The 11,877-nt window shown below is 25.4% G+C and overlaps 3 protein-coding genes across 3 annotated transcripts; 1 reads left to right on the top strand and 2 right to left on the bottom strand.

The window, feature by feature from the left end:
• Window positions 1–82: 82 nt before the first annotated feature.
• Window positions 83–4,772, bottom strand: LOC127282347 (coatomer subunit gamma). Its single transcript, XM_051306521.1, has 7 exons — window positions 4,639–4,772; window positions 4,112–4,433; window positions 1,983–2,771; window positions 1,337–1,916; window positions 946–1,265; window positions 688–886; window positions 83–599 (listed from the first exon to the last, which is right to left on the bottom strand). The coding sequence occupies exons 1-7, from the start codon at window positions 4,676–4,678 to the stop codon at window positions 216–218; spliced, it is 2,634 nt and encodes an 877-aa protein (XP_051162478.1). The 5' UTR covers window positions 4,679–4,772; the 3' UTR covers window positions 83–215.
• Window positions 4,773–5,141: 369 nt separating this feature from the next.
• LOC127282364 (NADH dehydrogenase [ubiquinone] 1 alpha subcomplex assembly factor 3) lies at window positions 5,142–6,266 on the top strand. Its single transcript, XM_051306545.1, has 3 exons — window positions 5,142–5,507; window positions 5,586–5,700; window positions 5,783–6,266. Exons 1-3 carry the CDS (start codon window positions 5,458–5,460, stop codon window positions 6,176–6,178), a joined length of 561 nt encoding a protein of 186 aa, XP_051162502.1. The 5' UTR covers window positions 5,142–5,457; the 3' UTR covers window positions 6,179–6,266.
• Window positions 6,267–6,501: 235 nt separating this feature from the next.
• On the bottom strand, window positions 6,502–11,755 carry LOC127282356 (ero1-like protein). The gene is made up of 8 exons (XM_051306535.1): window positions 11,053–11,755; window positions 10,017–10,220; window positions 9,209–9,366; window positions 8,820–9,005; window positions 8,665–8,711; window positions 8,188–8,539; window positions 7,758–8,051; window positions 6,502–7,650 (listed from the first exon to the last, which is right to left on the bottom strand). The coding sequence occupies exons 1-8, from the start codon at window positions 11,167–11,169 to the stop codon at window positions 7,590–7,592; spliced, it is 1,419 nt and encodes a 472-aa protein (XP_051162492.1). The 5' UTR covers window positions 11,170–11,755; the 3' UTR covers window positions 6,502–7,589.
• Between the last annotated feature and the right edge of the window lie 122 nt (window positions 11,756–11,877).

The following is an 11,877-nucleotide window of genomic DNA, read 5'->3' as shown; positions in this document are numbered from 1 at the left end:
GATAACTAAATTTTATTTTTCAATTAATTAATATACAAACCTATTCGGTTATCTTCCTGTCAAATTTGAAAAAAACAACAAATTGAGAAAAACGAATTTCATTTTATTTAATTTGAAAATTCCTTAATATTAATAATAATAATAATAATAATAATAAAATGTTGCTCCTACTTTCCAGGCTGTACAATTTTCTCTTTTTTTATTTCTAATTCTATTTATCCTATGGATGAAAGTATTAATTCAGCAACATCGGGATCTTGCGATCTAACTGATAATTGCATTGTAACTTGTCCTTCAGCTAAGGCAAATTTTGCGCGTGCAAAAATTTCTTTACCACCACGAAATATTCCTCGTAATGCTGTAAATTCAATAGCTCCCGATTGTCCACGATCACCACGTTCGGCTGATTCTAAACCTAAGAAACCAACTAAACGTTGAATTGCCTCATCAACTGTTGTTACCGTTGCACCCAATGCAAATGTCTCATCAACAGTGATAAATCCACGTGTACCAGCCGCTTCCCAAACAGCATTAAAATCAACGCCCCTTCCACCTGCACCGCGCATTTGATCAGCTAATGTTATTTCCAAATCCTCCAACTAAATTGAAAAACAGGATTATTTTTTTTTCAAATTTACAAAAATAGTCATATTTTTAAAAATTACTAAAAATCAAAAATTGCCTTACCATATATTCATCACTGTATCCTTGTTCTGCGTATGGTACACCAGTTGTTGGATCACAATCACGAGCCATAAAACGCAAAGTTGTTGGAATCGATGTAACGCTCGATTGTACATCCTCGGGGTATTTTAGAACCGTATAAGTGATACCAGGTTCATTGTACGTTAATTTTGGACAAGGTATCTCACACACCAATGTATATCTAAAAATTATTTTTTTTAATTAAAAAATAAATAAATAAATAAATAAAATTTTACTCACCCTTCAGGTGGCTCAACTGCAACTTTCACATCTTCCAATAATTGATCAGACAATGTATTTAAACAATCAAATTGTAATATAAGATATTCGGAAAATGTATGCTTTACACATTTCACATTATATTCAGTTTCCGATTCTGTTAATTCAGCAACTGGTGACGATTTAAAAAGTGTTGCATTTCTTATCGCCATCATTAATTGCGGTACTTGTGACAATTTCTCCATAAAGCTTTCTTCGCGCGACAATTTTGGCGTCTGTTGTTTAATTGCTGTATGAATTTCCGTTGGTATTGGTTCCTCAATTATTTGCGCTGTTGGTATCTGAAAAAACAGTAATTAAATTAAAATTAAAATTTAAATTTAAATTTAAATTAAAATCAATTTTTTTTTACTTCAGATATATCGAAAGCCTCCTCCATTGATGAACGTGAATAATTTCTCAACGCTCTCTCAAGACTTGGAATCGAAAGTAATGGCGGTTGAACAAGTGGTATAATTGTTGGATCATGTTGTCCTTGTAAAATTGAACAATAATATGCTGCACGATCGCGTACCTCATCATCAGAATCTAATTGACAACGTACCAATAGTACAAGAATATTTGGCAATAATTGTGGACATGCAGCGGCAAAATGTGCTAATGCCGTGACAGCAGCTGCTCTAACACTTGCACTTTCCAATATAACACGATTATAAATAAAACGTATATAACGCGATGGTTGTTTCGATGTTGGTCCCTCTTGTCCCAATAAATGAAGAATTCTCACTGCCAACGATGTATGTTCACAATCCTCAATAAATTCACATAAATGCGCAAGACCCGCTTCTTTTGCCTCTGAATTACCCTCCATTACTGCAATAATTGTATCGACAATTGCTGCCTTATATTCCAAACCACCTTCGTCTCTTAACATTGCCGAGAGGAAATTCATCAAAACCGCATGCTTACGAGGAAATTTCTGACAAAGCGCTCTGTAAAAAAAAAAAATTAAAAACAAGAAAATAAAAGAAAATGAAAGAAAATAAAATCCAATATACCTAATAGCCTGTACAACGACAACTTTAAATTCATCCGATATTTCTGAAACAAATGTGGCAATTTGTTTCATAAGACGATCAACGGAACTCTCGGCACCAGTTTTCAATAATGTTGTAATAGCCAATGTTGCAATTGATCTATTTGAATCGGTTATTAAATTTTCCAAATCCAAATTACACGCTGTCACTGCACCAGGATGTGTCATTGCAACTTTATTCAATGAACGTACAGCGGCAAATTTTAATGCCGGTTTTGGTGAACCACAAAATAATTGTAATACCGATATTGCTGGTTGTATTTCACGTGTACCACTACGTCCTAAATTAACAAGTGCATGCGCCGCTTCAAATACAACCATTTCTGATTTATGACGTAGGCAAGATTCAACAAAATCCAATAATTCACCACCACCATCATTATCTAATTCTTCCAATAATTTACAAGCCATACGTATTAATAAACATGATGCATAGGGACTTTTTTGACTGCTTCGCATTAATTTACCAACTAATTTAATAACAGCATGTTTATCGGATTTACGCGCTTGATATAATACACCAAGTGCATGATATTGTACCATAACATTATCAGAATTTAATGCTTCTTGTGCTTCATTTGCCCATCTTCGTGCAACGTCATTTGATACTTTTGTTAAATGTAACGATGATACTAATGCAGCACTCGATACTGCTGGTGAACGATCAACAATTGCCTGTTTCATATATCGTTCAATTGCCGCCAACATTCCAGCATCCGTTATTGTACATAATGCTCTAATAGCAGCAGCTCTAAAAAAAAAACAAATTCAATTCTCAAAGTTAAAATACAGTTAAACAAAAATAAATCGCTGTGTCTATTTAGCTCGCTAACGGGAGGAATAGTGGCGATCGATTATTTAGCCCGCTAGCGGGAGAAATGCAAGATTTTGGCTATTTAGCCCGCTTATTTTAAAAAATCACCAAAATGAGAACTATTTAGTTTGCAGTAAGCATATTTTAAATATTTTTTATTTTTATAATTTATTTATTCTAGAATAATAAAATATATTTTATTATATAAAATGTATATTAAGTGCAATTAAAAATAAGGCAATCGTTTATTTAAATATATTAATGTGATTTAATACAAAGTTTATTTGCTCCAAAATGAATTGTTTTGGTAGGGTTGTTTATTTAAAATATATTATATTATTTAATTAAAGTTGTGGTAAAAAAACAATTTTTTGTTTAAACCAAATTTATTGTAAGAAAACTGTTTAACTACAGATATATTTATTTTCTAACAAATTATTAGAAAATAGTTTATGGAATATTGTTTTCTATTGAAACTTTAAATTTGCAAATAAAAATTAATTTTTGAAATACAATTAAAATTCTTTTATTTTATAAATACGTATGGGGCATTCCACGGGAAATTTTCATTCAAAATTTTTTTTGTCCTAATCATTTTTTTTCGAAATCTATATGAAAAATAAGAAAATAAGCATTTTTTTTATTTTTTTATTTGATGAAAATGAAGGAAGTTATGATTTTTTGAAATTTAACGTCAACAAAGGAAGCGTGTTTTTGAAACATTTTTATAAAACTGAAGTTGATTAAACAAAAAAAAATAAAAGTTAAGGATTCTAATTCCCATCAAAGAAATTTATTTATTTTATATATTATTAGAAAATAAATATATCTGTAGTTAAACAGTTTTCTTACAATAAATTTGGTTTAAACAAAAAATTGTTTTTTTACTACAACTTTAATTAAATAATTAATTAAATTAAATAATATAATATATTTTAAATAAACAACCCTACCAAAACAATTCATTTTGGAGCAAATAAACTTTGTATTAAATCACATTAATATATTTAAATAAACGATTGCCTTATTTTTAATTGCACTTAATATACATTTTATATAATAAAATATATTTTATTATTCTAGAATAAATAAATTATAAAAATAAAAAATATTTAAAATATACTTACTGCAAACTAAATAGTTCTCATTTTGGTGATTTTTTAAAATAAGCGGGCTAAATAGCCAAAATCTTGCATTTTTCCCACTAGCGGGCTAAATAATCTATCGTCACTATTCCTCCCGCTAGCGGGCTAAATAGACACAAGGAAAATAAATACCTGTAAAGATCCTCCTTTCCCGTCATATCTTTTGTTAAACTTGAAGTAACAATAATAACATCGTCAGCAATTGAACTCAATTCTTTAATTCCCAAATAAACTAAACGACGTAATACAACATCGCGTGATTGAAATAATTTTGTCATTGCAAAAAATGTTTCTGTCGCTTCTGTACTGCCAAGTTGTTCTCCTTGATTTAGTAAATATAAAATTTTCGTCAAAATATGTGCACATTTACGTGGATTGACAGATGTGTCATTAAATGTACGCGCCTCTTGGAGAACTGATGTTTTCTCCAAATTTTGAAATGGATTTCCACCCCCTGGAAAAGAATACATTTTTTTTCTTTCTTTCTTTTTGTATAATTTTTGAGGTTGATTTTTAATAAAAAAAAAAAATAGTGAAAAAAATAGCGAAACGTGTCAAAAAAATTTAGACATCTTAACCTAAGAATAACATTGAATAAACAGAGAGTAAAATTAAAAATAAAAATAATAGAAAATATTAACTAAATATAATATAATTACCATCCTCCTCTTCTTTTTTATCACGCTTAAAGGCGTTCATTTTTTTTTCTTAAAAATCCCTGACAGAATTTTTAACATAAATACTGACAGACACGTCACCTATGAATTGAATACGGCCATCCACCCCAATTAAGTGTTGCCAACATTCGAAAATGTTACCAACCTATTTAGGTTTTCTTTTTTTAAAAAAAAAAAAATGATAATTCTTCGAATAGAAGAAATTCTATTCTATATGAATAGAAAATTTAATTAATCATTATAAAAGTATATTAAAATTGTGTTTATTACAATTAATTATTAGTTGCCTAATTTTCAAAAGTTCGAATACTCGAATTTCGAATCGAATTTTAAAAGAGAATTGTCAAAAGTTCGAATGTTTATTTTATAGAATTTTTAAAAGATAAATGTCAAAAGTTCGATTAATTATTTTAATTATCTAAAAATAAGAATTTTTTTTAATTTTTTAAACATCGCGCTCTATCAATATTCGATTATCGAAAGTTAGTTTGTTCGATATCAACAAGAGGGCTTTTTTTAGAATTTTATTTTTCTGATTTTTATATAAAAAGTTTATAAATTATAAATAAAATTTATTCACAAAGATCATATTAATATTATAATTTTATAATAATCAAAAATTTGTGTTTTAGTTTATGTATACTTCATCGTAATTGTTTACATCACAAATTAAGGTTATGTTGTATTAATCCTTGCACCATGCAGTGTTATATTTCTCCGTTGTTATTGTTATAAAATAAAATTAGAATTTTACTTATAAATGGCAAAAACAAAATCTCAGAATTAATTTACAAAGAAACAATGACAAGTTCAATTAGGAAAATTTTCCAATTCAATTCAACAATCAAAAGGTAAGTATTTTTTTTAAACATCGTTTTTTTTTTGTTAAATTGTACCTTTTTTATAATTCTAAATTCTTCTTCATTCAGATGTTTTAATTCTTCTACAATACGAAAATGTGAACTTTTCGATCAAGGAAAAACAACAATGAAATTTATGAATAAAGACACGGAAAATGGTTTTATAATAAATGCTTTTTCTGAAGTTAGTATAAAAAATTTGTTATTATTATCAAATTTGTTTAATTAAAAAAAAAAGAAAAATAGAAAAAATTATTTCTTTTCAGGTTGGTTTCACCGTAAGTCCCTCATTTAATATTATCGGTCCAATGATAATATTTCCACGAATGTTTCTCAGTTGGAATATTGCAACTTCATCTGATATGAATGAAGAAAATTTATGTTTATTTAACATAATTGAACCAAAATTAGATGTATTAATTATTGGCTTAGATAAAGATTATCCAGCGTATGCACCATTTTTAAATGACATTCGCTCATGGTTAAAAAAATCAAATATAAACGGAGAAATACTTCCAATTAAACATGCAATATCTACATACAATTTTTTAACAGCAGAAGGAAGATTTATTGCCGCAGCATTAATTCCTCCAAAGACAGTTTTTATTCCAAAAGTTGGATATAAACCGTTACCAGATCATGAGAGATTGCCTGCGTTTTAGAAAATAAAAATAATTTCACACTGTAAATAGATTTATTATAATTGTTTTTCAATTAATAGTGAAATATAATTTAATAACTCAAATATAATGGTTGTAATTTTTATCACCACCATTTTGTTTATTAAAAAAAAATATTCATTAGTAAATAATTTGCATTGTTAATTTTTTTTTTTTTATTTTAAAAATCAATAAATATTAAACATTTTTTTTTATACAGAATTTCTTGTATATATATATATATATATTTCTTTTTTGTTTTTGAATAAAATACACACTTGAATTTGATTAGTTTTATCATATCAAAGTGTAAGAAAATAATATAAATATATTTCACGCACAATAATGATTTTATGACAATATTAATAAAATACAGCTAAAATTCAATTAAAATAATTTTTAACTATTAACAACAAAATCGCAGTAATTATCAAAGAATGATGCATTATAAATAAAATTATAATTTTATAATTGGAAGTGATTACTTCAGTAATCTTTCTGTAGATACATTAAAATCTTTCATTCAATTATTAAAAATTCTACGTACTTACATAAAATATATATTAAGCATTTTAGATCTAATTTTTTAAAAATTTAAACAACTAAATAATATCTTCATATAATTATTCGCTTTCGCAAAAAAAAATGACATTTATAGAAAATCATTGCACTAAAGTGAAGACTTTTGCACTCATTTGCAGAAAGAGAAATTTCACTTTCATTTTTAATTCATATAATACAAAAAGAAAAATTGCTTTAGTCATATGAATTAATACAATATTATTAAATCGAAATTGTTTTCATTAATATTATATTAGTTCATTACTATCTAATATTTTACTTTAAAATCCTTTTTTTGAGAAAATTTAAAAACATCTCATAGAAGTATAAAGATTGAATAAAAAATATATTATGTATATGTATATCGATAATATCATTTTTTTACATACACCAGACCATTCTTTCTCTCGAGTCTTTCAAGTATATTAAAAAAAAAAAAATTATTTGAATTAGATAATCTATGCTGATAACTCGAAGACCAAAAAGTGCAATGTCTATAGCTTATTTAATAACAAGGATATCTTTTATCACAGACAAAGTTGGATGCCGGCGAGGATAGTTCATATTTTAAAATTCTACCACAAAATTATTAAAAACAAAAAAATAACTGTACATTTCTCAAATTGATTTTAGACAAAAAAAAATTATTCTGAATCTAATAGAAGAGTAAAAAATTGTTTTTTTTCTTTTCAACTTCATGGCAGATATTTTACGATTTTCTATATTAAACTGATAAAAGTATCAAAGTGTAAAAAAAAAAATCAATATCTGAATAGAAAAATCTAGATATACTTAAAGCTAATGTGATGTACTGGTACTGGAAAAGAATGTATTAATTCCTTTGGATTCTAATTCAGTACTTCGTTCCCATCAATTGTCGGAATTTATCTAATTCATAAATGCTTTCCGATAATCTGTTAACAAAATTTTTTTCTCGTAAATTAAAAGTTTTTTTAAAAATAAAATAAAATTTGTTTAAAAAAAAAAAGGAAATTAATATTTTGAATTATGTAAAACTTACCTTCCAAAGCCGTTAAAAAGAGCGACAATTTCACTTCTCTCCAAATAAAAATGCCTTTTATTATAAGCATTAACAGTGTGTTCCCATTTATCGAATTTTCCTGAGAAAAGAATTTTGAGCGCCGTTCCAACTCCTTGCACTTGTAATTTTCCCCATAATTTACATTTTTCACAACCCACACAATCCATTATACGGGAAATATTTATAAAATGTTGTCTAAATTCTTCTTTCAATATTTGAGCTTGAACACCGCCATTAAACATAACACTTTCATTGAAATGATTAGGAAATAATCTGTAAATTTTAATTAAAAAACAAAATTTAATAATTGTCTACTAGAATTGAATAATTAATTAATAAATAATTTAAACTACTATTTTAAATTGTAATCAATAATCAATGAATATTTTTTTTATAGACAAAAACTTACTCAACAACATTTAAAATGTCTTTAACAGCGAGCCGAGTGTCTTCATCCTCGCCATCACTTCCGGTGTAGTATTCTTCTCTATATAAATAAGGTGCTGCCTTTGCCAATGCTCGCAATTCAAGTAAATAAAGAAAATATAAATTCTTGAGCCAATTTGGCCCTTCACCACGTGTTGTTTCAGGTGAGAATCTTTCTTGTAATTCTTCTAAATTACGTCCCCAACGTCCACCATGCGAGACAATTGTTAAACCACCTTGAGTTGATAGTAACGATTTTGCACACAAATGAATATTAATACTTGCATGTAATCCCGAAATTGCTCTATAAAATGCTCGTTTTTCCAAACACATTCCTACAATAAAAAAAAAATTTCAAATTATTTTCCTAAAATTGTATTATTAATTATAAAAAAAAATTTTAATTAATATATTTAATAATTTAATGTTTAATTAATAAGTTTTCTATAAATAGAGTTACCATTCATTTTTGAGGCTTGAATAAAAATATGAGGTGAATTATCAGGCCTGAAAGTAGAAAAAAAAATATATCAGTATATTAATTAAATTTATTTAACAGTAAATAGTAAACTATTTATTAATAAATAATTTTATAAAATAAATACATTTTTTTACCTGAAACAATTTTCCATATAGATACTACGCCATATTCTGTGTGCACTAGGTCCTTTATATCCTGTATATCTCTCGGGATTTAGTAACAAATCAACATATTCTCCTGGTTTATCTTCTTTTATACAGAAATTATCTTGAGCATTGTCATGTATTTTCCATCGTTCAAATTCTTTATAATTTTCAGAACTGGAAGAAAAAAATATTCTTTTATAAGTAAAATAATTCATATTTGTTTCTTCAATATTATTACAATCTAAATAATATTTAGATTTTTAAAAAATTATTCTCTTATATTATAAAAGAAATATTTTTTTAAAAATTAAATACTAAAATGAAATAAAAAAAAAAATTTATAATTAAAAAAAAAACAAATTTACTATAAAATTTACCTAATTGTTGTATTTAAATAACCTAATTCGGCATTATGATCTCTAGCTGTTTGTTGACAATTTGTAAGTTGTGATTCTGCTTTATATTTTTCAACAGGACTTTCGTTCAAATGAACATTATGTGGATTTTCACCTTTTAAACCAATTGGAATGTCCTCCTAAAAAATTAATATTCAAAATTATATTCAAAATAATATTTAAAGTAATATTTAATATAATATAAAAAAATAATATTATAAAATAATATAAAAAATAAAATAATTATAATATTAATAAGCAAACTTGCTAAGTACAAAATTATTGGTTTAAAAAAGCATTTTTGTTTTCAAAAATATCATGTCGTGAATGTATAATTAAGGATATTATTATCAAGTTCCAATTTTCGAATTATGAACGTAAAGATAAGATTTAATGATAAAATTACTTTTACATGAAATCTTTTCAATATTAAAGCTAATTAGATTAATAATTCATGTTAATATATGACAATAAACATTTTTTTTTTACATTCTTTTTGCATATAAAAAATCTTAAGATTAATTAATAGACGAGAAGTCCCTATAAAATTTTATAAATTAATTTTAATATAATTTATTAATTTTTATTATAAATTAAATTTATTTAATTGGGGATATTAAAAAAATTTAAATTTTTATATTTATTTCCAAGATTAAAATTATCAATTTTGTTTCGTGCGATAAAGATGAATTTTAAATTGTTTTATTTTAACAGCTGTTTCTTAGTCATTAATCGAAACGTTAATAATTTTCCTTAAAAAAAATTATTAAATTGAATAAATAAAACTTACATCTTGACAAGGTTGTACGTGGCAATGGAAAATAGCACATTTACTATCATCTGCCCAAAAAGGACATACTTGTTTTAAATTGACTTTATAAAATCGAAAATAATCCCTAACAAGAAGACTTTGTAGTCGGGGATAAATTTTCATATTATTAAAATAATCAACAGTATCAACTGTACAACTACAATCATCGATGGATCCTTCAAGCTGAAAATATAATTTAAATTATTATTCATTTGATATTTTTCTTCGAAAAAAATAATTTTAAGTAAAATTTTAAATACTTGAAAACGAGAATTTAATTATCGGTCATTTATAATGACGTTAAAGCTTTTTTTTTATACAGAAAAGATAAAGCACAAATAAGGAAAAATTTCCATGTTATGTAAATTGGTTTTACCATTTTTTTTTTTTTAAATAATATTTTTAAAAACTTATCAATTGGCTAAAAGAAATTCCCATTTTAAAAACAGAATTTTTTTTTTTAAATATCAATCAATAGGAAAAATTTGCAATAGCAAAAAAATTGTTCTGTGACCTAGTTGAAAAAAATTCGAGGTAAAAATTACAGAACAATTTTATAAAAATCGATTTTGTAAAAATGTATATTAAATTACAAGTCTAAAACACGTTCTATTGCCAAAAAATTATTTTTATCATTATTTACTATTACTATTGTCAAATTAAATACTTATTATGTCAACATATGTTAATACAAATCTAAAAATAGAAGACAATATATAATAAAAATTTAATTTAGAAAAAAGACAAATATTTTGTAAATAATAAAATTTATATTAACATTAACCCTAATTATTAATTTTAATCAAAGAATTTTATTAAAAATATATGTAAATCTGAATTTAAATAAATAATTACAAATCATTGAAATATTAAATAAAAATACTACAAAATAGATAAAGAATAAAAATTAGCATTAGCAAATTAAAAAATTTGTTTCAAATGACATTTATAGGTTATGATTCAATGAATTAAAATTTTGTTATATATATATATTTAAATCAAATAGTTTTCATACCTGACAAAAACATTGATTATTTTTAACGGTGTTGGTCCCGAAATAATTACATTGTGCTACAGTAGACAATATAAGGAGAATAAATACAGAATTTGACATACTGTCAAGAGCAATCATTATAGCAACAATAACACTGGTAAAATAAATAAAATATCATTGATGATGCACCATTGAAATTATCCTGAAATTACAGGATATGGAAGTAAAAGTTTTTTTTTTTTGCCTCGAAACTATCGTAACACTGCGAATCAACTAAAAAATATAGGAGAAATATTGAAAAGGAAAACTTTCCCCCTGTCAATTACGTGCTTAACTACACGCACGCGTCTAACTCAATAGATTTATTTCAACTATTCAAAATAGGTATACGTGGTCACAAACTAGTGGAAGTTAAAAGAGACTGTATATAACGGCACTTTATTTTGTTGATAATTTTCTAGTTTCTCCCACTTTTTTTTTACACAACACAATAAATATCAAAAACTTGGAGTTGTTTTTTTTCATTATAAATAAACAAAAGTCACAATGATCGTGTGTTAAACAACTACTGACAAGTGAATTCTTGAGTTCTTCTGTCAAATGTAAACATTAATAAAGTATACATTATTATTTTACTTATCAGCTGATAATTCCTGATGTTTTACATTTTTCTCACGCATGCATGCATATTAAAAAAACAACATTTGGAAATAACTATCTAGGGATTTTACATTTCTCTAGAATTTTTAAAAAATTAAATGTCCCTAGTACTTGTATATCAGCCCTTATGATTTATACTCTTCACTGATTGGAAAACTATTATCCAATCACAAGTTGTCAGTGAGT

This window comes from Leptopilina boulardi, unplaced genomic scaffold, assembly GCF_019393585.1.
Source record: "Leptopilina boulardi isolate dan_hultmark-lab unplaced genomic scaffold, ZJU_Lbou_2.1 LbouV2_30, whole genome shotgun sequence".
NCBI lineage: Eukaryota > Metazoa > Arthropoda > Insecta > Hymenoptera > Figitidae > Leptopilina > Leptopilina boulardi.
The sequence above is the reverse complement of the archived record's forward strand: the minus strand, read 5'-3'. Positions and strand labels throughout refer to the sequence as shown.